The 26,320-nt window shown below is 43.1% G+C and overlaps 1 protein-coding gene across 1 annotated transcript in view; it reads left to right on the forward strand.

Moving 5' to 3' along the window:
- Positions 1 to 922: 922 nt before the first annotated feature.
- The window catches only part of LOC311191338 (transmembrane protease serine 11E-like), a gene marked incomplete at both ends in the record, with an annotated part of 42,984 nt that continues 17,586 nt past the window's right edge, over positions 923 to 26,320 (forward strand). The window contains 5 exons of the mRNA XM_084263494.1: positions 923 to 1,086; positions 9,441 to 9,562; positions 10,301 to 10,419; positions 22,951 to 23,018; positions 25,949 to 26,112. Coding sequence (XP_084119620.1) covers positions 923 to 1,086; positions 9,441 to 9,562; positions 10,301 to 10,419; positions 22,951 to 23,018; positions 25,949 to 26,112 — 637 coding nt within the window. The remainder of the gene's footprint in view (positions 1,087 to 9,440; positions 9,563 to 10,300; positions 10,420 to 22,950; positions 23,019 to 25,948; positions 26,113 to 26,320) is intronic.

Genomic DNA, 26,320 nt, shown 5'->3' on the forward strand with positions numbered 1-26,320 from the left:
GGCAAAATTTTCCTCTTGCTGGTTTAATTTACCCTCTGCTGCTGAGGTTCTTTCTGGAAGATAGTAACTGTTCCCAATAAAATGACTGCGAAATCTCAAGATTTCAATGGAAAACCAAATAATGCAAAGCTTTTGGTATAAATCCAAGCACATCAAAGACAAGAAACCTGAAGTTTTGTTTCTGGTAATTTTTGGGGGTTTGTTTGGCATTTTAGATCTGAGTGCAGAATTTCTCACAACAGAATATCCATTTTCTCCCTTCCAGCTGGCTCTGAGGAATCATGTTTGTGCTGGGAGAAGGAATTCCAAGGAGATTGGTGGCCCTTCTCACAGAGTAAGCATTTTCCACAGGCGGGGTCATGCCAACCATTAAATGACTAACATGTAATTAGGAGGCTGGATACTTATAGTTGTCATGTCCCTGATGCCAAGGGAGTCCAGGATAGCTCTGGAGGAGTGAGCACCAAGGGAGATCAGGCTTGGCTGACCAAGCCATTTATGTCTGTACTTATTTTTGCGTTGGGCCTTTGCGTTGGCTGTCTCAGGAGGCAGGCGGCTTAGCATCGCGGGCAGTGCGGTGCCTCTCCGTGTGGGTTTTACAGTGAGCGTGCGGTAGAAGGTGCTGCCACCCCGGAGAAGGCCTGCTGTAGGGATACGAGTTGGACAGAAAGGGAGTGCTGGAAAAGGGAAATCTCACAAACTATTTCCTGTTCTGCTGTGTTGAAGAACAAGTCTTCTTGCCTGGGCAGGTTTATCTACTCTGTCCATCTCTGCCTGGGGAGCTCTTTGATGCAGAGCTGATCTGAAGGTTATAGTCTTCTTATCAACTCCATGCTTACCTCTGTTTGTTTTTATTCTGAAGTTCGCTCCCCCGTTTTGCAATAACCCACAGGGTGCTGGGTGTTACGCCAGCCGTGCCTCAATGAAGGATCTTCATTCAACACCTTTCCCTTCCCGTCACGCCAGTCAATGCGACTCCTGCATTTTCCAGCAGCATTCGCTACGCAGTCCAGACTTTAGTCAAGCCTTGGTTGGCGATCAGAAAGGCTACCAGACCTATCGGGACCTACCATGGGATCTCCAAAAGTAGGTGGCATGTTTAAACTCAGCAAATCTGATTTGGAGATGTAATGGTGGTAAAGGATTCTGTCTGTGGGAGAGCTTTATGACTTCAAGGATGTATATAGATCCAGAAATGTAATCTTTTTCTTCTCCTGGAAGGTCCTGACCTTGGACCTCATTGTTCTCTCTGCCACTTTCTTCCTTTTAGATCTGGGGTACTTCATGGATCTGTCTGAAATTTGCAGTTTCAAAAGGGGTGATAGAGGAAAAGCTGAACAGTAAGTTGCAGGCTGAAAAGGAGGTTGTGGTGGTTGCACTCTCAATGGAAAGAATAGCATATGGCTGGAGTAAGACATGCAGAGGGATTTCCTTCCCTAGCATGGCCAGGAGCACAAAGATTTGCTTTCTGTTAGATGATGTGATGGCTTAGCTTGATATGTACTTTGCCTCCCTGTGATTCCCTTACCTGTCCACAGCAGGCTTTTACTGCAGAAGTGCAGAATCTAGGAAGCTCTTTTGTATCAAAGAGAAATGTTAAGACAATTTTGGGAAACCATGGGTCTTAATCAGGTCTAGTTGGAATATTATTTTCCCCAAACCCTGCAGAAAGTCCCAGTTAAATCAGTGACAGCAGCACAACTACATAAGGAGAACACTATAGGCATCTCCTATAGCATATCTGTAGAACACCTAGTACTTTTAAGGAAGAAGCCAGTATTTCCAGGGAGTAACGACAAAGTGTTCGGTATTGAAAGTATTTTTTCCAGAGATGTTGGGTATCTTTAGCTTTGCTTTAATGTAACAGTATTTAAAACAGTGCTGGAATGTTCAGAGTATTTTTACAAAGATGTCTCCCAGCTGTTGCACTCTACTATGCTCTTTTGGGTCAGAGAAGTGACCTGGTCTTGAGTGAGCCTCCTGGAATTTGTTCCTCTGTTTAACGCTCTGACTTTGGGATTCATGTGGCAATAGGAGATAAGTTTGGGTTTTTCGCTGCCTCAGTGATTTTTGAAGCTTAGAAATATGACCCAGAAACAAAATCCAAAGGAAACAGATTGTTTTGGGGTTTTTCTTAACACCCTAACGTTATGGCTGGATGGCTGAATTTTGTGTGTGACTGCTGAAGACTACAGTATTAGTCTCCTCATCAGCATTGCTTTGGGCACATGACAGTGGATGATTGCAAGATACTGCTGGTTTGGTTTTTTTTTTAATCCACCCTCAGTATTTTAAAGTTAGGTTTTTAAAATAATTTCTGGACATGTAGAAATAGAAACATTGTTTCTGGACTGGCAGAATTTATCCTTTATGCCCATTTCTCATTTTGTGAGGACAATATAATTTTAGTCACCTTGGTGTTGACTTTGCTAGGAGAAGACTCAGGTCAGCTTTTGGGTCTCTGCTCCTTAGTGGTACCCTGCTTAATACCCAAAGATTAAAAAGATTTACAGACTTAAAACATTTAATTCCTGTTTAATATCCATAGTTTTTATCCATGCTGCCCTGTCGGGTGAGGGAGAAATCCCCATCAGTTGTGAATACCAACTTGTGTGCATTGTACAAAGAGGGAAAACTGAGTTCTAGCAGAATTGAGGGTCATTCCTTTTTCTAGTTGGATGTAAATCTAGTTGCCATGTCTTCTTGATATCAACAGTGGTGTAAGTCATTCTAATAATGCTAGAGGCAAGTTAAATAACATCTGAATCGAGTTCGGCTGTCTCCTAGTTAGGAAAGGATTTAGTTGTTTAGGTAGTTGTTTAGATTACTATAAAATCTAAAGTACGTTAAGGGACAATTAAATAATTATACATTTGGGAAGGGATGGAGACTGCCTGGTCTTAATCAAAGACCCTGTGTAGCATGTTAAATGTCCAGAGTTCTTTGCCAGGCAGGGATGTAGATCTGAGTGTGGAGCTGTAAGCCTTTCTGTTTGAGCTCATCATGCTGTGCCATAGTCTCTCATAAGAGCAGTGCTCCAGTTATTAGCTTTATCTGTTTCCAAGATGCCTCTTTTCACAATGTTTCAAGCTAAGTTGGAACGTGTGCTCCATAAAATCCTTCAGGAAGCACAGCTGCTAGGGAAGACTGGCTGGAGTGGACAGCCTTGCTGGTCTTGTCCCTCTTTTGTGCTGTCCCCTGCAGTTTGGGAAGCAAATGCAGTGCCCTACTCACAACTTCCTTGTGAAGATCTTGTGTCCTGGCAGGGTGAGGTGCAGAGGAGCTGGTGCTGTATACGGTAGTCTAAAAGTGAATATGTAGGTGGAAATGCAGTGCCACTTGCACCAATTTGTCATGCGGTAGGTGGGCAAAATGAGCGTAAATTACAGACTGCTGAGGCATAGCAGGAAATGGATACCAGCCCTGGCGCAAGGACACTCATGTCCCATCGGCATCAGTGGGAGTTAACCTTGATTAGTGGAGGAGGCAGATGTGATTGCTTCATGGTACCAAACAGAAACCTATTCTAAGCTGGGTTTGCCCTGGAGTAGATCCTGATTCCAGGAAACCCTAGTGAAAGACTCTTGATTCTTGTACACACCACATCTGATGTGACTTGTAGGGATGGGTACCATTTGTTTTTCACTGCCACATTTACTCAGTTTCTGTCTGTTTTAGGTAGGAAAACCAGAATGAGAAAGGACCTCCTCCTGAGTCTCAAAATCTAGTCATCTTCATTAACTGAGCAAGACCCAGTGCAAACCCAGCAGTTTTTCTGGCCTCTGCCGTTCCTCGTAGTGTTGCTGAAGCGCTTCACACTGTACATTTTTTTCACATGCAATTTTGCTATTGGGCATTTTGGGGCAGCACAAGCTTTTGAAATCAAGTAATTCTGCTTCCATCACATGCTCCTTCCATGTCTGCATTTCTGGTTACACAGGGGTTTTCGGTCTGAATGAAGTCGAGCTAACACAAAGCTTGGGGTGCTTCTGATTGAAGACAATCTGAAAACTTTGTGTGATCTATGGACAGATTTGGTGATAACAGGGGGACAGATTTCATACAGAACTGGACATGGGAATAGTCCAGTTTCTCTGCCATTGGTGAATTGCCTGGAATTTCAGTCTTGGCTGAACCTCTTCCCTAAGGAGCCTTCTTTAATTTCAGCAGCATTTCTCTCCTGAAGAAAGTTGTCCATCTCTGTTCAGTGAAAATCTGTTGTTAGATTACAGCACCTCACTGTTTATCAACCAAGCCTAGCAAGTGTTTATTACATATAAAGTATAAAATATATAAAAACTTACTCTTCTTCAGCCAGAGACACTAACTTTCAGACTACAGGAAAAAAACTAGATACTTTGGGTCAGATTCTCAGTGGATATAAACATCTGGATATTAACAGAAGCGCATAAGCTATCATGAAGACAGAAGGGATGGTCTGTTGTATCAAACTTGAAGAACTTTTCATGAATGATGTAACCATAATTGTTTTACAGTGACATTTCATATACCAGTAAACAGAATTAGACCATCTAGCTCCAACCCCCCTGCCATGGGCAGGAACACCCTCCACTAAATCAATTTGTCCAAAGCCCCATCCAGCCTGTCCTTGAACACTACCAGGGAGGGGGCAGCCACAGTTGCTCTGGGAAACAATTATTTTCCTAATGTCTTATCTCAATCTACCCTCTTTTTGTTTGAACCTCTTATTCTATTGCTACATGTCCCTACAAACAGTCCCTCTCCAGCTTTGCTGTAGGCCCCTTCAGGTACTGGAAGGCTGCTATAAGGTCTTCCCAGAGACTTCTCTTCTCCAGGCTGAACAAGCCCAACTCTCTCAGTCTGTCTTCACAGGTGTTCTAGCTCTCTGAGCATCTTTGTGGCCCTTCTCTGGACTTGCTCCAACTCCATGTCTGTCTTGTACTGGGGACCCCAGAGCTGGATGCAGTGCTCTTGGAGGGGTCTCACAAGAGCAGAGTAGAGGGAGAGAATAACCTCCCTTGACCTGCTGGTCACGGTTATTTTGATGCAGTCCAGGATATGGTTGGCTTTCTGGGCTACAGGAGGACATTGCTGTTTCATGTTGATCTTCTTGTCCACCAGTAGACCCAAGTCGTCCTCCTTAGGGCTGCTCTCAATCCATTCTCCACTTGGCCTGTAGTTGTGCTATTCAATTCATTTATTATTTCAATGTACTCATTATTTCACTTTATGTTGTTAAACAGATTAAATCACTGTCCTGTTACGTGTGCATGTCTATGTTCCAATTGCTATATATTGCAATGTATTACAGTTACTGCCATGGCTGGTACAAATGCTTTTCTTTTCTTTTTCTCAAAGCACCTTAATAAGAGAGCAGCACCATGTGCATTCTGAAATCGTGGAGAGGATGTCTGTCTAAGCATGCCTTTCTTATAGGAATAAAACCAAAGGGCATTTAATAGCCTGTAAGAGATCATCTTTAGCTGACTGTTTGGGGTTTGGCAGCTAGGATGTCCTGTCAGCACCTTTCCTGAGCAGACGCTGCCAGTGTGTGCGTGCCAAAGGGGAGCCTGTGCTCTCTTCCATGGTGTGTGCTGATTTAGCTTGGCACTGTCCCTGCCATGAAGCTCACTGCAGGCAACGGAGGGGTTCCCTCAGGTGTCAGGCCATGCCTGCTGCCCTGCTGAGGAAGACCTTTGGGGCTTTTCTTCTGAAACAGGTGGTTTGACTCAAAGAAGGCAGTTTTATTCCTGTTTCTTTGCAAGAACCAAATCAGAACTCCAATAGGTAAAAGAGGTTCTCTTTTCTCTTGCAAACTACCAGCATCAGGCTGCAGTGAGGTGAGTGTGTGCCTGATTTCTTTAATGAGATACTTACAATACGTTTATTGAATAACACCCTTAAAAAACCCCAACAAGTTAAGTATTAAATAAGATTTTTAATTTTTGAGACTGACTTCCCACACCTGCTCCCCCCCACCCCGATCCTCGTCTGTTACTAAAATTCAACAGACTTAATTAGCTGTGTCCTTCTTATGTCTGCCTTGTAAAAGGCCAAAGGGGAGGGATCCTTCTGACTCTGCATTTATTGGTGTGAGGCCCTTGTTGAAAAAGGGTTCCTGGGGGGTTACTTTGTGTTCCTGATGGGGAGTAACCCAAGCACAGAATGCAGGGCTCCAAATCACCAACCACCACTCAGGAAAGGTCTCAGTGGGTGTTTCTAGGAAAATGCCAGTTGGAAAAGGCAAGACAGTGTTAGGAATTACTGGGGAAAAAAAGAGAGGAAAACCAAGTAAAATTATGTTAGTGTGGGCAATTTTATATCAGCTTTTGCTGTTTCTGTGTGTCAGCAAATATTGCACCTCTCTTCCCAACCAGACAAATGTTAACCTGGGGCCTGGCAGTCTTCTGCCAAAAGATGAAATTGAGTCCCTGATGGCAACGTACTTAAGATTACTGCACCAGCATGGTTGTCTGGGAAAGAGCGGAGTCTTTAGGGTAGAGGGGAAGACCATGTAGGCTGCAGGCATAAAGGACCTAGCAGACAAGCCCACTAAGGTCAGTGGGAGGCTTTCAGCTGGAATTTGGTTCAGGCTTAAAATCTTTGTCTCTACTCTGAAGTATTTCAGTGACCCTCTGAGTTGGAGTGTTTTTTATTCTGCCTTTCCAGGTTACACTCCCTGTTGAGTGGAGAGCTCCCAAGGGGTTAGCAGGGGCTGCTGGACTCTTGGTCTGAGAAAACGAATTCCCACTGTTGAATTTCTATTAGCTCTTTGCAGAGTATTCAAGTTCTGATGGGCTGTCATGTGGATGGAAGCTGGTTTAGGTCTGGGATAGTTACTTCTCTTGTGTTTATTGAATCCCTGTGAGTACCGTCCAACTTTGCACAATGGGACATGTTGTCAGATGAAATAATTTGAGGCACGAACCTCAGGAGATAAAGCAGCAGTAAAGTTCAAAGTTAATGGGAATGGAGAAGTATCAGCACAGCAACTTTTGTGGTTTTGTCTCACATGTATCTTTGAAAACTTGGATTTGAAATCTAAAAGTCTGCACCTCTATTCAAATGGGGAAGTATCCAGATGGTACAGCCCAACCAAGGATGTTGTACTCAAAATACCTTTTGTTTTTAAAAGAAATTAGGAATGAAAAGCAAACCTTAACAATTGTTTCATGTTGTTGTTACTTTAAAGGAAGGAGGAAAATTTACTCAGAGATAAAAAGGAAGAAAAAAAACAAAACCAAAATGATGTCCCAAAATAGCTGCTCCCCTACCACTATTAAGTGATTTGCTAAGATGTATTTATCAAACATATCCTCTTGCCTGAGGAAATTCAGTTTAGAAGCTCCTGTCAAGTCCCCTCTGTGCCTCTTTGAAACGATGCTCTCAAATAGGTTTCATGAACTAAGTGGCAGTCACGTGCAAGAGTGGAATCACAGGTCAGTAACTGTTGTGGACTGGGATTTCTGTTTGTTAAATGGCACTTCAAAGAAATAAATTGCTAAACTTAGAAAAATTGCTACACTGTGTACAAAAGAATGCTGAAAAGGTTGCGAATTCTGTAGTACTCGGTATTTAACTGTGTACCAGCCATGTTATTCCTGGCCTGAAACCACTCTTCCACTGATATGATAGGCAGTAATTGCTTCATGCTCACCTACTGCGGTGTAGAGGTGGCATCTAGCCTTTCAAATGGGCTTTTCAAACCCAGCATTTTGGTTTGGGACTATGCCAGGATCATCATACCTTAAAAACCTTTTAGGTGGTTTTTCCTTCTGTGCAACTTAATCAAGACGCCTGGTTTTAAAATGAGTTTCTACAAGAACGAGTGTGAGTGGGTGGTGACAAGTGTGGGGTTCTCATTTGTTTTGTGGGCTTTTCTTGTAGCTTAGTCTCACTTCAAACATAACAGAAACATTTGTAAAGCATGTAAGCCATGCAAAGGACTACTAGCTGGTGTGACAGATAAACACCCCAACAAATCCACATGACAAATTAAAGGTGAACTTGCCACAGAGTTTATGACTTCACCTAAGAGCTACTATTTAGAAATATCCTTCTTAATGATACAGAGACCTGAGTACTTATACCGTATGTTTAATTTCTCCAATGAGGTGTTAAGGCAACTTCCATACAGTAGTTTTAGAAATAATTTTGTAGCTGCTCTTCTCCGGACTCTTAAGAGGACTGTTTAACTTCAATCTTTTTCTTTTTCTCTGTGCCCTGCCACGGATTCACAGATGTATTTTGAAGCAAATCAGACGAGAGGCTAATTAATAGCTGTTTTTGAGGATGGCAAGATGAAGGAAACACTAGCTAGGAGATCCAGGAGAAGTCAGAACAGATATGAGTGACAAATGATTGTTCCCTTTTTCACTCTATCAAATGTCACGGTATTTAGCCTGAGTCAGTAGCTTTCCAAGCTAAAGTAATAAGCCTGTAATTGTAAGGCTTTGCAATGAAATCAGAATGAAATCTCAGAACCTGCTTTGATATTTGTGTACAGCACATGCTGTGCTTGCTGCCTCATTGCTGCAATGAGCTGCACAGGTCGCTTGTCATTATTTTCCATTTATTTTACTGTATTTAAGCTTATGGCTCCTGAGGTATGTGCTCTGAAAGTGAGCTAAGTGAGCTCTGCTATGAATGTGGGAACTCACTGATATGCCTCATACGCTCAGAGGAGTATCCCTGCAGCCTGCTTTCCTGGGGGTAGGCTGTACCGTAACCTGAAAGTGTGCATGTTTGCATGAGTGAGGAAGCTGGCTCTGGAGTGGAAGGACTCTGCCAAAAATTGTGGCTTTCCCTGATAACATAATAGAAAAATGGCTTTAAGTATCTTCAGATGTCTTTGAGTTTATAGCTAAAGGCAGAATTTGCTTTAAGTAACCTTTCTCAGGTCTTTTTCTTCAATTAATAATACTGACCTACTGACTGTGGACTTTCCTTCAGTTAATTTGGATTAACAACTGTGTAATTAAGAACATGGCAGACAGAAATATCTGGTGAGGCTTTTTACCTACATTCCCATGTCTGCTCACATCTCCTTGCCCTTTCCTGTCTTTCCATCTCTTCAGCAAATGCCACAGGAAGCAGAGGCCCTCTGAAATCTCACTTTCATGTCCAGCCCCCAGTTGGGGGTCACATAAGAAAGTGCATAGTGGGACTCCTATTTAATCTGGCACAATAATAATAATAACAACAACCATCCCCAAAACAATACCACCCCCAACCCAACTCCTTGTGTGTGTTGTGACTTCTAACATATCTCAACATTTATTTCAAAATAGTCTTGAGTCATGGTTTCATTTTCAAGGGTGTTGGGTGAGAATTCAATTAATACTGCTGGGAAGAATCAGCTGACGTTGAGGGAGAAAACTTTAGCTTCATTTTTGAGGAGTTTTAAATAGAAAAGGACCTCTTATTAATCTTCTCCCTTTGTTCTTGTTTTCCTCCAGAATTCGTCAGCCAGCCATCAAAATACGACATCTCGAGCCCTGGAAAATTGCTCTAATAGTTATTGGAACGGCAGTGGCAGCAGCTGTCACTATTGGCCTCCTTGTTTATTTTCTGGCATATGGTAAGTTTTACATAACATTTTGCTGTGCCTGTTCAGTGCATTTCCCCTGTGCTTCCTGTGCCACGCAATGCTGGGAGTTTGCTTTTCATCGGTCTGTCTAAAGCTCATTTGGGGGTAAAACACTGGCTTCTCTAGAGCTCTCTTTCCTCATTTAGCACCTTTGTGGATCTCCCAGGAACATTTCCTGCTGTGCAGGGTGGTTTAGAGCTGTGGTTTCTGTTGGCTTTCACTTCCTTTCACTCCTTTCACATCTTCCTCATGATCTGTCTCCGGGATGAGGTCAACACACAAGGTTTCTGGTCTCCCTTATGCAAGTGTCAAAGAGAGCCTCCTGCTTGTCTCTACCTGCCATGCTGCTCTGTTCCCTCGTCCTGATACCAGCAGCAGCCTGCCAGGGCTTGGAGTGGGCATACCAGCCAGGAAGGAAGGGAGCTGACCGGCAAGATGCAGCTTGTGATTTTGTGTGAGTCCAAAGCAGTAATGTGAATATTTGGCCACAAATGTAGCTGTTGGAGAAACTGGGCTTTTTTTGTCACTACGTGGCTTAGATCACTTAATTCAGCTGCATTCTTGCTCCTGGGCTCCTAGCTCTTGGAAGCTGTATTTAAATGGGCTGTATGCGGGCGAAGGCTCATCCACTCCCTCGATATCTGTGTATTAGTCAGCCCCATGTGTTTCTCTAAAGCTCGTTCGTCTTGGTTCTTTCAATATTATCTGTTGCTCTTCTTTCCCTTGCAGATCAGAAGCTGTTCTATTACAGTGGCAACCTAAAAATCACCAACATCCGGTACAATAATGAATTGTCCAGACAGTCCTCAGGAAGGTTCAGAGACCTGAGTGAGAGGGTTGAGAGAGTGGTAAGTTTGGGCCATTGTATCTTTCTGTTATTAAGGACTGTGTGATAACACAAGAGTTGTTACTGTGAACAGCACGTGCTTAGGCCACAGGTGGCTGGTGAGCAGACCTGGGAAATGGATAGCATGGATCATACCTGGCACACCAGGCACTTGCCAGTCTGCTTGTTCTAGCAAGTCACCTCTCTTTGTCCCTGCAGTGGAGACAAGCAGATATTGACAATAATCCCGGCTTCCTCCTGTATCACTAATCATTTGTGTGCCTTCTCTTTCCCTGCCCTAAGCTTGATTTTGTGATTTAAGCCCTACCTGTCTCTGAGGAAAGCATGCTTTTCACCCCCTTCTTTACGGGGTGGAGAACTCGGGTATACCTGTCAGGCTGTTACTGTGTGTTGAGAAAACAATACACTGGTGTCTTTTCCTGTGCCTTTGGTATGTTTCGTTGGGAAACCTTCCTACAACTAGCAGAGGCTTCTGAGTGTCTCTCAGTCATACAGTAGCTATGGAAATAAATAGACACATGGCAATTTCCTTTCTTGTTTTCTCTTTGAGACGCTTCCCCACAGATGGTAATTACAGAGATCAGCTCTTTACAGCCATAAGCACATGATTGTGCTTGTATCTTTTTGTGTTTCATTCATCAGAGACCGATGCGTATCTCTTGCCTCCTGTTTAGCAACTGTGCATGGATACTCAGTTAATAGGCCAATCAATGCCTTGGTTCCCACTATCATTTAATTTAAGGTCACACCACTCATCCTCAACAAAATGTGAGCTGTGGTGAACATTATTCTGGAGAAGTAGGGTGCTATATAGGGGTTTGGCAATTATGACATCTCTTTCTGGCTCCACAGCTGGGAGCCTTGGAGATTTTAGTCAAGTTGTCCTCATTTCTCTACTTGTTTCCCCTCTGCCCTCTTTGCCTACCAGGGACTGTACCATATTTCCCAAGATCTGCTCCTGGTGCATGTCTTCATGTATAGAGCCTTACATAAGCTGCATTTACTTAGGTGCTACCACTTTACAACTATTACCTAATAATTGCAGGCTTATAACCTTGCGATATAGGACCTTGGAGAGGGAATGTTCTCCCTGACCAAGAAGACACTGTGTATAGCTGAGGTGGGAGGAAGGCAGGGGCTGGGGAGAAATCTGAGGAACAATGCTTCATCAAGTAAAGTTGTATCCTTTTCTCCCTCCCTATTTTCTGTTTGTTTTGGTTGGTTAGGTTTTTAAAAACACCCCTCCTTTGGCAAAGAAACACTTATTTTAGCTAAGAGGTTCTTTCAGACACCGTCCAATGCAGTCAGATTTCCCCCGAACATGGCTATTAATTTAGATGCTTGAATGGAAGCCAATGCTTTAGAAACTCTATCTCCTCTATGGGTGTTGAGCACTTCTGACAGTAGTGACAGTAAATACCAGTGCTGCTTGAGTAGTGAGAACCATTATTTCCGAGCATGTTAATTGTACCTGATAAGTAACACCATAACAAACATACAGAGAACTATGTTGCCTTTCCTTCATTCCTGTGACTTTTCTTAAGAGCTGTTTATAATTCAGTCATTAATTTCACCTCCCCTTCTCAAAAAATTTGGCAAGTTCTTTGTTGTAATTTTAGGTCAGCTGATATAAATGGTCCCTCCCATAAACTTTGACTTTTTTGGGTTTAGGTCCTGGCATTCCATCTAACAAGGTTGTATCAGTTTGAGAGTTGGCCATAAACTTATTTAAAGTGACTCCATATGCTAACGAGTGACAGTATGTTCCTTGTAAGCCCAATTCTCCACAAGCAAAGCTTAGCTTGTGGTGATAGACATCAAAGCAGTCTTTCCAGAGGCAGAAATATCCTCTTGACTTCTTGACAGACAGCAGTCTCAGAGCATATGCCGTATTTTCAGGGTTTTCACACCATCCCTTTAACAGAGGAGAGAGTTGAGTTTTTTATTGCATTTCCCAATTTGTCTGGATTTACCAAAATCCTTTGCCGTGTTTCCCTGGCTGGTGTCAGGGGTTTGGATGTCCAAGCCTTCCTATCCTCATAGTTGTAACGATACTTTAAGCTCACGTTGTGAAACAGTGAGTCAATGCAGATAAATGCAATGTCTTTCACAATACTTGGTGCAAAGTGAACAGAAGTGAATCATCTCTGATAATCAGAAGCATTCAAATTACCTGACTTAGTGTAACTCCCTGCCAAGTGCTCCCTTCTCTGTACCCTCCCTGATGAAGCCTCCTCCATTCCTTCCCAGAACAACCCTGAAAGGAGCTCTTTTCACAGCTGATGTTTCACCAGGAAAATTATTTTTGCTCCCACCGGGAAGTTACCCCACATCTTCCTTGAGACTGGCAGTAAATGTCGTGATGTTTGCTTTGGTTTCCAGAGTTGAGTAGTAACACCCATTGTGTGACATTCCCGACTCTCTTATCTCATTGAAGGTGGGAGGGAATGCAGCAGAGATCATGCCAGAGAGCTGATGAAGCTGGTGCACCAGTCAACATCTCAGGGCTGACTGGAAAGTCTGGAAAACGTCTTGTGGGGTGGAGCTGGGGGGACTGAGGAACAGATGATGAAAGGTCTTTGCTCCTTGCCTGACTTCCTACAAGCAACTGTGAGAGTTCCCTTCGTGCTCTCTTGAAAACACAGACCTGACTGAATGCCACTGTGGAAGATGTTCCAGATCACCAGAGACTCCTTGTTTTTCTAGCTGGACCAGTCGTTCTTCTCTTGCCAAGCTAAAATGCATTCTAAGAGACCATCCCCTCTTGCACTGGATAAAAAGGACATGGTCACAGCTTTAATGGTTTCTTCCCCAAGGAGCCTCTATTTTATAGTGGATTTGCTTAATGCTTGGCTGATCTGCACAAATTTACCCACTGTTTTTCTCCAACTCCTGCACCAGACTTGAATTGTTTTTTTTCCTTCTCTCACAACATATATTAATTCTTTTGGATTTCCCAAGAATGCCTTGGAGGCCCTAGCTACCCTCTTACTAACAACATCCTGGGAGAGACTTACAAGGCTCTGCCCTGACCTCTGCTTCTTCAACCTCTCTGGCACCCCAAAGTGTATGGTGATCTGAGAGCCATCTCTAGATAGAGCTATTTGACTCAGTTGCTTACTCTGTGCAGCAGCACTAACTGCCCTGTGTGCAGGGAGGAGGGTGCAAGCTTTGTGTCCAGTGTGGAAAATCATCTTTGACCCCAGGGGAAGGAGGTGTGCGTTCAGGAGAGCTGAAATGAGTACCTCATCGAGCCCATCTTAATGAGAATTGTCTTGGCTGAAAGCTGGCAAGTGTCTAGCTGTGAGAGTGTAGTGGATACCAAGTACCCACAGCACACAACCCCTTCAGTACATGGCTGGTTGGTCACTAGAAATGGACACCAGCCTTTACCCTGCCCGCTGCTGACTTGCAAATGTACGTGTCTGCTCTTTTTGCCACTACAATAACATCTCTCTTTGAGGATAACCTATGCCAACTTTCTCCTTTCCCAGGCACCTAGTATCTCCCTGTCTCTTTCTTTAGCCATGTCTGTTCCCAGCCCTGCTATTGGGCTGCTTCTCCCTGTCCTAATCCATGTGCCTTTGTGGACTCTTGTATTAGACGCTGTGCGCTCGCCTGTTTCTAGGGCTAAGCCCTGTCCATCATCCCCTACTCTTTCCTGCTCCAAAGTGACGGTAAGCCAGGCCGTGGGTAGGGTGGATGGATGCTCCTGAGGTATGAGTGTAGCGTGGCTTCCTCCTTGGCTAATTGGGCAGCTGAGGGAGAGGCGAAGTGTTTGTTTTCTTCCTGTGAGTGCCTCAACGACAGAATGGACTGGCATGGATTTCCCCTGTCATCTCATCATCCACAAGCCACCTAGGCTCTCTCCCCTGTCCTTTCACCATCTGAAACCAACACAGAACTATCTGGCTGGATCTGGGTGAGTGTGGTTGGGGATTTATTTGGAGGATACCTGGGTACTTCCCCTGGTACTGCCTATCCCAATATTTCAACGGAAGTCACAGAATTTCATCAAGTAACTTGCCTCAGGACTCAATATGGTCTGTCAGGACATCTCTTAGAAACAAACATCTTGCTTCAGTGACTTCAAGTGATAAGAGAATCTTCAGTGTCCTTAAGTACAAATGTTGGGGAAAGTTTTTAATGAAAACAGTTCTTGAAGTTTGTCCTGTCTGGTAGAATTGAATTAATGTGGGTTTAATTCAGAAATAATGTCTCTACTGGGTATTGCAGAGGCACTTGTGATACTACAGGAAAATGTTGCACAATAGTTCTGATGACTGTGTCTCTTCTTGGTTGGTTCAAGGACTCTGAGTCCCTGTACTGGAGCTGGTAAGAAAGGAGGTGGTCTTCTCCCTTGGGACATGATGATTTTAGAGATTGTTAACACATTTCAGTACAGGGGGGAGAAGCAGAGGGGCAGACAGGTGCCAAGCACCTCCCTCCCTACACACGCCTCCTGTTCTTTGTGGTCTAAGAATGAGGATCTCAGGGACTGTCACGTGCAGCATTTGGTATTCAGTTATTCTCTGCAGATCTGCACCTGACACTTTGTGGCTCTCAAACAGGGCTTGTTAGCTGAATCCAATGCTTCTGCTTAGCTAACCTCTCAGCCACCACTGTGAAGGATGCCAGCTGGGTGCAATGGGAACTCACTTTGTCCTCTGCATGCTCAGTGATGTAGATTCTCAGCTGCTTCAGCACAATTCAACTGCCATCAAAGCATCCCACAGCTTCCCAGCCCCCAGGCACTGATAACTTCTTTGTGAAGACCAGGGAACTGAGTTGGAGAGTGTTGAAAGGCCAAATCCCTACAGCCACTTCAACACCTGAGATCTCCAGAGATAGAAAAGAAACTTCCAAGTGCCTAAGCATAATCAAGAAAGGACCCACATAGTTCCTTTGGCACACTCAGGTTTTATTCACCCTCATCACAGTACTTGAGTTTCTTTGGTTTTGTTCTCTCTTAACTCCCATGTAAACACTTATGCTTCCATGGAAAGCAGAGCTCTAACACCTGATAACCTTGTTTGGTGGATGGGTTAGCCTTCAACAGCATACTTGTAAGTGAAAGACTCTGCTTTAAACCCACTCATAAGCTTGCAGTCATGCTGATGATACCAGGAAGCACCTTGTACCTTGTATCATTTAGGTGGTGACTAGCTTAATGTCACATCTGCAAGGCTGAAGCCCGATGTACCAGCTAAGGTTTCCATCTGAGCTCAAAGGAAACCTAGCTGAAAAGGCTGACAGCAGTGAGTGAGCAGATGAGGCAGCTGGTTTATGACACCTGGCCTTTTTAGGGTCAGATGTGACTCAAGTCTTCCTGGGGCGCAGAAGTGTGTGTGTGCATTTGGGAGAGAGGGGGGTGAAATGCAAATCACTTCAGAGTCAAGAGCTAGCTGCAAAGCTGGCTGAAACTGTACACAAGGCATGTTTGTCACACCTTCCTTCCATGTGGGTCTTCAGGTAAAGCTCAGAAGCATGTGCCTTGCATGGTGAGGGCCTTATGGTTAATTCAGGAAGAGCAGATCCCCAGGGCAGCAGGTTTTTGAAGCACTCCTAAAGACCATTTGCTCTGGAAGACCAGACTGTGAGGACTAATTTAGAGGTGATAACTGAACGTGCCCCATGAAAAGCAAGTGTACTGAAGTTCAGGGGAGTCTAAAACAACTCTCTTTACTTGTACTTTTCAACTTGCTGTATCTGCATATGTCATGTAGCTTGATTTGCTGCATGTGTTCTGCTCCTCCTCAACTCCCACAAAAACACTTCCCTCCCTGCTGTCCCAGCCCCTTAAACAGAAGAAGATTGAAGATAAGTTGGACTGATCACAGAAAGAGAAATTATGGTAGCTGCAGGAGCCACATATTTCCAAGGATTTTTCAGAGCCTTGCAGCACCCACACCAAGCTGAGTATGAATGTTCCTGCTTGTAGTAAGTTTCAGAAGAGTGATTTCAGATGTAGATCCCAACGTTTGCAAGCTAAGCCCTTATTTAAACCCAAGCATCCCTAGGCTCTGTATGTGCTTCTTGAAGTACTTGCTTAGTACATATGCAAGGTGAAAAGAACAGAACCTTTATTGGAAGTTTTTCTTGTTCTTCACTGAAGACCATTTTATTTAGAAATGCATTTATAGTACTAAAGCCAGAAAAAATTCAGCTTTTTAAATTAGTATTTTAGGAACTTTCTAATAACATTTTCCCTTTGTTCTTGGTCTGTGAGTATCACAGAATTGTAGGTGTTGGAAGTGACCTCCAGAGATCATCAAGTCCAAACCCCCTGACCAAGGCAGGTTCCCTAGGACAGGTTGCACAGATAGGCATCCAGATGGGTTTTGAATATCTTCAGAGAAGGAGACTCCACAACCCCCCTGGGCAGCCTGTCCCAGGGCTCTGTCACCCTCACTGTATAAAAGTTCTTCCGCATGTTGGTGCAGAACTTCCTGTGCTCCAACTTGCAGCCATTGCCCCTTGTCTTGTCTCCACAGACCACTGAGAAGAGGTTGGCCATTTCCCCCTGTGTCTCAAACTTCAGATACTTATAAACACTAATCAGATCCCCTCTCAGTCTTCTTTTCTCAAGGCTGAACAGCCGCAGTTCACTCAGCCTACCCTCACAGGGAAGATGGTCCAGGCAAATAACGTTGTAAAATGGAAAAAAAAAATCTCTATTTGAAAAAGATCTTTAAGAAGCATTTTGAGAAAAAAATAATCAAAAAAATAAACGTCGGGTCAACTTCTGCTGGAAAAGCTCTAAGGTAGTGCAAATAGGACGCCTTGTCGTTGGGCTGCCACGGTACGATCAGGGTGCCCTCTATGGGTGACTGGGGCCAGGAGCAAAGCAGGAGGCATCTTTCCGCGGTAATTCAGCCAACTGGAAAATTTGGGAATGTAACAGTGGCAAAGATGAGCATGGCAACAGTTTTAGTTTGTGGGGTTTTTTTACCTCTGAAATTAGAGGCTGACAGCACACTCGACTGTCAATACACCTATGCATGGGCGTGGCCTTAAAGATGAGAGGTTGAGATGCTGTACGCTGAGAGAGGAAGTTGCCCACAGAAAGCCCTTGCATCTCTCATGTGATGCTTTTTTCAGAAACTCCTACTAAAATCAAAAGAAGAAAAAGACAACTGGCACAGGCATAAACCTCCAAGGTGCTTTCTTGCTTTAACTTTTGTTTCCAGTTTTGCGTGTTTCCACAGGTCACAGTAGCGCAGGGAACCAAAAAAGATTGAGGAAAACACAAAATATTTTAGATACTAGCATGAGCTGGTGCAGTGTAGTGCATGAAGCTGTAGCTCAGTGTTTTTCGTCATCCCATCTCAAACCATCAGTGAGCTCTACTTAAATACCATCAATTTGCAGCATGAAGTGGTTAGATATAAGCAATGTGCCTAATATCCAAACTTTTCTCTAACTTAACTACAACAATCCTTCAACTTCATTGACTCTTTGACTTATTAATACAATGTAATTGAATCAAGTAATAACCAGAAGGTCTAATAAGCATGTACAAAGCCAGAAAAATCATAAGATAATACCTTCCCCCCCACCCCCCCAAAAAAAAAAAAGGTAACTAATTCAGATCCAATGTGTGGCAAGAAAAGCTATAAAATGTGCATAAGGAAAGTCGATGTGAACCTGAGCTGGAAAACCAATTCAAAATTAAATAAAGGGCAGTTATCGATAGTGTGCTTGATTAAGGGTAGAATCTTATCTTAATTATAGACCCACAATCCAGAATTACTGCATTGTTTGCATGTAATTAAATCAATGAAGTGATTCAAGAGGTGAACTGGTGTCACTGAGATTGAAATCTGGCCTGTCAAGAGAATGGTGGTTTAGAACCGTGGTGTTGTCAAAAGGGAGAATCCAAACTCAGTCCTGAGCTTGTGTGGTTGGTGGTATTTGGGCACTTGTAACCCCAGTACATCATTACTGGCCTTCTTTAGATGTCATAAAACTACTGTTTTCCTAAGAATTATTCCCTCCTATATTTTAGTGCCTCCCTCTAAGTGTCGCTTAAAAAACCCAGAGGTGCAGAGGAATTTTACTGGGAAAAACATATTTTTGGGAAAAAAAACCCCACACAAAAGTCCTTCTCTGGATATCGGCCCAGATAGTTTTCTCTCCAAATTCAATATTCTCACCAAAAACTGGAAAATCTCCTCCAAGCAGACAAAATTTCAATGTCAGTGTGAAAGTTTTAGGAAGCTAATTATGGACAATTGAAAGCAGGGAGTAGGAATGGGGATGCTTAGGTGACCTTAATTCCAGTTGTTGCTATTACCGAGCTGTAATGAAACTCCCAATGCCATTACATGCTTTTGAAATTGGTCGCACTAGGTATAAGCATGGTACTTTAATTCCTGATGTTAACCCAGGTATTAGACCTCTTAATTTCTTTTATCCGAAAGACTAGACTTTTTAGGAACTGCTGTACAGGGTCAGTTATTTCTCTTTTGCTGTTGACACCTCCAAGAACCATCCAGCTGAGCTCCTTATTTTAGTGCTAGGTCACCTCCCAGCTTTAGCAGACCTTCTAGTTCCAACTGTGTGAAAACTTGCGATACCATTTGCGGATATGGGGTTGTGCTGCTCTTACCTGCCATGACACATGCTGTCTTTGGGTGTGTGTGGTTTCTGATGAGGAGGTTTCTGATCTCCTGGTTTGCTGGAGGCCCCTTCAGGTCCGTTTTTTCCACCTCAGGCAAACACTGAGCTGTACATCTGTTGTTGCTGTGAGTAGTTGGTATCTCCTGTTTCTAAGGGCAGGGTGATGTCCACATTCTGGTTTGGGACAGTGCCAGGTTCAGTTTTTGCTGTCCCTGTCTGCCTTTCTCCTCCTGTCCATCCCTCCCACCCCCCTCTAATTTCTGCTAGGGTTCCAAACTGGAACCTGGGCAGGAGACAGCCAGCTTCTCAAGGGAGCTGCTGCTGGATTTGCATTATGGTCAGCTCTGGGGTGAGGGTGGGCTGGTTGAACTGTAAATTACATGCAAACTGGCTGGTAAGTTGGCTGCTAGGTACAGAATTAACAACTGATTTGCAGTAATTCATATTGTGTGATTGCCACAAAACTAGAGTCATGGAACCAGACAGTGTGTTCCATTAATATTTATGGTCAAAAAGGTTTAAAAAATCACGGAGTTTTTACAGGTGGAAATGTTTTGCTCTCTTGCTGCATCTTCACTGCTATTAGTGAGTGGATTGGCATAGGTGGACCAGTGTTCAGGAGTGAAATCTAGTTTGTCTTAGAAAATTATATTATATGGAAAAAAGTTTTAACTATACTTAAAAAAAAAATAAAAGAAATACCAGATGGCATTAAGCTAAACTAGCCATCAAATATTAACTTAGAGAAAATCCTGTTTGGATGAATACTGAAATAAAGGCTGTGGGGAAAAATGCTGCTCACTTGCAAGGAGCAGGACTTGGCACTGGGTTAAGCGTGCTTACGGACCTTGCCTGAAGTAGCAACTGTCACCGTTGAGCAGTTGCTAGACAAGGGCCAGGATAGCAAGTGAGATGCACTAAATCAGCGGTGAATTTAAGGGGTCTGGTCATGACAGTGTCACTTTTGAGTGGCTATAATCAAAGCAAAATGCTGAAAACTGGTGGAGATGTTTCCAGGCAGGACCGAGTCTCACCTAGGTACAGGATGGAATTCTAGTTGCTTCCAGGGTTGTGAGTCAAGCTGAAAGGAAAGCTGTAAGCAGGCTGGGGAGAAATGTTTATTCTCTGATATGGACCTGAAAGGCCTTACCAGAAGATGAACAGAAAACACATGAGGTGGAACATTAATGTTTAAATGTTGTTATTATCTGAAGGCATCTTGCTACATCTTTTACATAAATATAAAGGTTACTGATAATAATTCAGGTTACCAAAATCAGAATTGAAGACAGGTTCATATCTGTCAAACAAATTCAGCAGCAGGGGAGAGACAGAGGCCAGGGTGCAGAGGTTTGACTACCATGTCTTTCCTGATAAGATACAGTAATTCATAAAAGTAAAAATTGCCAGGTCAGGTTTAAAGGTGTTAAAGGCCCTGCAAGGATCCCTGGAAACAAAACCATTTGCCAGCTGCTTTTTTATCTATTGCTGATGCAGCGCTAAGGCAGGTCTTCAGGAGGAGAAAGTTAGTAACATACATAATGGGAAAAGTGGGCATGTCCTCAAACAGATACGAAATCGTGAAAGAGAATGGAAGTAACACACATCCAGTGATTTTGGTATAATGTAAAATCATATGCTTGCTGCTCTCTCCATAAAAGTAACTATCATCCCTTTTGGATTGAATTTTGTGAAAACTGTGTCTGTTGGTCGATAGTTCGGTTCCTTTTGAACTCCTTACATTATTTTTTAAAAAGCAACATCTGCAGCTGTGTTTTGTCAGATGCCACTGGAAATCTGGCTTTGCTGCAGCACGCCATGTTCCTGATCAAGCTGTATAGAACATCTAGGAAGTGGTCCAGAGCGAGGAGAGGAGAAAGCTGGACGTGTTGGGAGCACAAAAAACGCAATCCCATGAGCTGCTTAGGCTGTAGCAAAGAGAATGGATGACAGAAGGAAGGATCCCTCCACCTGCTGCAGAAATGCATGAGTGGAAAGAGTAGCAAAACTGCTTCGGTCTCTGAGATGAGGCAGTAAGTCAGAAAACACAACTGCCAGGAGGAGAAGGATTCCAGAATGTCACACTGACTTAAATCTCCCATGCAAGGGATTGTGAATTCTTCCCCTCTTCAGTCCCAAGCTTAAAATCTGCTTTTGCTTTGTTCTCTAGCAATGTAGAAGCTTGAGGCGCACCACAGCCCTTTGAGGTCTACCTCAGGCTCTTTTTTTGTTTGCAAAGCACTCTGTGAAGAAGTCCCTGTCCCAAAGACCACAAAAGTTCTCAGAGGCAGTGCAGCTAGAGATTTCACATGCCATTACATGCCACAGTGCTGGCAGTGCTGCTTAACCCCATGTCTCTGCTTACACAATCATCAGGGAAGCAGTTAACACTGTGACAGAAATGACAAATGTTATCATTAAATAAAAAATAAAAATAAAAATAACTTTCTGTCTGAGAGTAAATATTTCTGATAACCAAGGGGTGGTGGAACAGGCTGCAGAGTTACAGGAAACAAACCACTATATTTCTAACTGTATGCCTCATAAAATGCAGTGGTAGAAGCTAGCAGTCCACAAAGTGACAGGATAAAGCATGTTCTGCATATAGTTTGTTGCAGTTGATATATATTTTCTGTAGAATTTTGTCAGTTCCAAATGCTGGAGTAATTCCAGATAACTGCCAGTAACAGCAAGATAAACGATCAGCTCAGTGCATGACTGTTAAGAACTTATGTTCTTTTTTTTTCCTTACTAATATATACTTAAAATTACCTTAAGATACTAAAATATGCAGTCTTCATCTTTAAGTTCTTCTGCTTCAGCATCACTGTGTAATGACATGAGGCTTCATCTTGTGGCAGCAAAGGCTGGAAAGAAGGACTTTGTGTTCTTTGGGAGAAATCATCCCTGGATTTCACGCTTACATGCTGGTTTGTGCATCTGAAAGTTTTCAATGTACTAGAAGTTAGAAAACCATTACTGTTTTCTTTCATCTGGAAGACAGGATATATGGAAACTCGGCTAAATCAGGCAGCATTTTGGGGGTAAAATCTAGAAAAAAAGACAGGTTGCAAGGTTTTGTAAAGTATTTGGATGTAGCTTGTAATGCATTTAATGTTTACAGGAGGAGTTCCATGTACTGGTTCTTGCCGATACGAGGAACTGCATAACTCACCAGTGACTTTGCTGTTTCTCAACCCTTCAGCGACCCCAAGCCATTCCTGGCAGAACTTCACGCCACGTCATATCACACCGCGCTGTCTCAGGCTGATCACGCCATCCCGAGACAACGTTCAGCCTAAAGCAGGATGTGGTTAAGCAGGCACCAGCAAAGATGTCATTTGGGGGATTGACTCCTTATGAGTCCTAGATTTCTGATTTCAGAGGACAATTCCTCTAGCATGTGGCAAATGACAAGGTGTCTGGGGGTTATAATCTGCAATCACTGGTGGCTTTTCTACAGATTCCTATAGGACCAAGGATAAGTGGTGTATCAGAAAGGACCCCTACAAGAGAGGTGCAGGGCAGAGCGTAGCACAGCATGCTGTAACCTTTCTGTTGGCCATATATAGGCCAACAGAGGCTGTGCTTTGGAAGATTGTAGCAGCACATTTCAAGGTTCTTTACAAATATCTCTCCTTATGCCTGGAGTGGTCAGGACAACACTGTAGTGGCACACTGATGTAGGATATTTAGAAAAACTATTTAACTTTTTATGGCATGCCTTAGGCCAAATGGGAAATGGTATGGAAAAGTCTGTGGAAAATGTTATCTAGAGGCTGGGCTGGATTGTGGTTCTTGGCTCTGTAAACAGTTTGTAACTGAATGCTGTTTTCTGCACACTCCTTCCAGCAATATGTCCATTTCCCTCCTTTGTTGTTGTTATCTTATATTTTTCTTTTTTCAACAGATCGACAAGACATTTTACAATTCCATTTTAAGGAAAAAATACATCCGTTCACGCTTAATCAGAGTGAGGTATGTGAGACTATAATAAATGCACACAGCTGAGATAAAAAGAAATGTGCACCAAGCCCAGTTAGAGAGCCACCTGATCTGACCCAGGAAAGTGTATTTTATGTCACATCGGAGCATAATCCCCAGTTAAGCATAACCTTATTGTGAACTATGCCCTCCTTTGGATCTTGATGCAGAAAATAAACTTCAGTCAGTCCAAATTCTAGAAAAGTTTGTGTTCAGATCTTGAGCAAGCTTTTGCTAATAAAGCAGATATAACGTAAACTATCTAAAAATAAAGAGCATTTTCAAAACTATTTCCTTCAATATAATGCAGACAGCAATTCTAGAACTAAAATGATACTGTGCTGGGCTTGTCAAGTAAAGCATGGCTGGTTCAGAAGGTCTCACCTATCACTAAAGTGTTTCAAAAAACTGGCCTAAGTAGGTGCCTAGGGAACAGCAGCAACACAACAGACATGTATGATGACTACTTCTTGGTATGCTCCCTACCTCCAGCTATTTACCACTTGGGACTCCCTGAAGTGGTTGGTTGGTTAAGTAACCCCCAGTGGAGTTATTTTCCACGGACTTGTCCAGTCTCCCCTGGGCTCTTGAAATTCATGCACCTCAATCCTTTAGTAAGGAAGTACTTGTGAAGAGACACCTTCTTGGGATCATTCAGTGGTCCCCAGTTCTTGAGCTGGAAGAGGTGATGAAAAGTTGATCTCTATCCCTTCTCTCCATGCAATTAGTGCTATCAGACACTCCCATCATATTCTTTTTCTCTCCTGTACCCCATGAGGTCTACTCTTTGTTTTGTTTTGGTTTGGTTTTCCAGTTGAAACCCCAGCCTGCTCAACCATCCCTTGCAGGAGCTATTCCTTGTCACCCTGCTCTGTACCTCTTTCAGGTCTGCTGTCCCTGCTTTTTGAGAGGAAGGGGTCAGACCTGTGGTTGGGATTATTAGTGAGTAATGTGGGGATTTTGTATCTTTTATTCTCTCTTAATACCTGATGATTTTTTGATCACTGTTGAGGGCTGAAAGTGACCTTTATCTAGAACTGTCTCTTGTAATACTAAAGTCTTGTTCATGAGTGACAGTGCCCATTGCTTTGCAAGTAAATGTTGAATGTGTTAATAATCACATGCTAAAGTTGCAAGACTAACAATGGCAGCCTCAAAATCTTATTCTTGTGAACACACTTCCTACTTGCTCTTCCATGGTTTGTGAAGTCCTACCTCCTGCTCTACCTCTAGCTTAACCCTCAGTTAGGCAAATCACACGAGTCATTATTTGAATGTAGCTTTAGGAACACTGACTGGAGTGTTATAAGTGTAAACAAGGTGATTTGAGGATCTGAGAATCTGTAGGGAGAAGTAACATTTTCCATGACAGACTGAGGTGTTTGCTGTGTTGGATGCAAGACTTGTAAGTGTCAAAGCTTGCTTGCTTTTTCAAATATACTACCTTTATGCCTCTGACCTCTGAATTTGCTTAGAAAGTACTGTGCATAATTTTGGGCTCTGTATAAATAATGCACTAATAATAACGCCCACTAAGAAAGACAAACCAAATCTTGACGAGGTGTCTTTGGCTCCGTACCTTTGCTATATAGTGAGTGATTCAAGGCCGACTGTACTTACCTGAGGGTTTCGAGAGGTGTGGTGCACTTGCAAGAGTTGATACAGTAATTCCAGTGTGGCACAGCACAGGAAGAGGAGTTGGGGGAGAGGCAAGGGAACACCTCAGAAATGCAGAGCAACACCCACAGTTGGATCAGATAGTATCTGGAAAATAAACTGGAGTGGCAATCACACTGAAGTTGGCACAAGGATAAAAAAACAGCCTGTTGGAAAGTTCACACATAGCTACTCAGTCTTAATTATGAGATCCTTGAGGCAAGGAATGCATCCTTCTGCTCAGCTATGAAACACTCAGCGTGCCTTGATGTGTTCCTAACACGTGGCCTTTTATTTGCCTGTCACTGGTGACAGCAGAAATGCCTGTTTCATTTTGGCGCGTGTTCCCTTCGAAGATCACAGCCTGGTTGTATGATTTGTGTATAAGCTACTTGGCCTTTTCCTTTATATATTTACAAATTTCCAAGATAGTGAGATGTAACTAGAAGATTTTCTCTTTTCCTATCTGAGTGATGCTTAAGACAGAGCAACCCGCTTTTATCCTGCCCTCTGTATGAAGTAAGTGGGATTCCACCTGTTGTGGGTTGTGTCACTGCTTCTTGGCTCAGGTAGGAAGACAAGACACAGGAGAGAAGGTTCTCAGTGCATGTTCTTATCTTACCTGTGTAATGACCAAGAATAAGCCCTCTGCAAGCACAGGGCAAGATTTACTGTGCCAGATTAGACACTTTAGTGTTTATGGTCTTGCATTTTGTCTCTTGCAATATCTAATGCTTTAAGGAAAAATAAATGCTGCTTACTATCAGGTGAATTCAATCTCATAGAAGAGTTTTCTTCCTTTTTTCCCCCCTCTGATCTTACATTGAAACTGTGCAATTGTGTGTCCTGGTGTAGGTGCTGCTTGTACTTTTCAGTGAGATGTTAAAGACCCCTGGAAAGGTCTGTCTGGGTACCATTAACCATCTACCTGGCATTTCTGAAGTGATGTGTATCCAGCTTTTCGTTGCAATCAAATGGGTTTGTTCACTCCTGCTCTTGTGTCCGAAGCGTGTAGTCAATGACTGCCTTTCAGACTCCACAAGAACACTGGTCTGGCCATTTGTTCACAGAAGAAGCCTAAGACATGTTTGATCATTCAGAATTCCCTTGGATTTCTTCTGGCAATTTCTTTTCTCAAAAATGCACTAAATGTTCAAACAACATCTAACCCTTTACGTTACATTGCCATTGCTAGAGGAGCTAAGATAAGGACTAAGAAGTGCAGAAATGGGCCGAAGGTAACCAGACTGTGTTTTGTTGGTTTGTAGCCCAGATACTGAAGGTGTGATGGCAGAGGCTTTGCTCACATTCTGGTTCTCCTCCACGGATTCTAGAGAAGCGCTGCGAGGGAGAGTCGAAAGGATCTTACTGAAGGGCCTGAAAAAATACACAGGGCCCCTGCGAATAGCTGTCAGATCTTCTACCGTCTTGAGTAAGTATATTCTACCTATTTTAAAGGCAGTTCCTGCCATTTTCTGATTGATGAGACTTGTTTTTATCCCTTCTGATGATGGCTGTTACTGACTCAATCTTTCCTGCAATGTATAGACCTCACCTAAGTCTTAAATTTAGATAATTTGGAGCAGTTGCTTTCCTTGCAGTACAGTCTTAGCCTCCCTCCAAACTGCAGTGCCGACCCC

Source organism: Gallinula chloropus (assembly GCF_964237585.1).
Source record: "Gallinula chloropus genome assembly, chromosome: 4".
NCBI lineage: Eukaryota > Metazoa > Chordata > Aves > Gruiformes > Rallidae > Gallinula > Gallinula chloropus.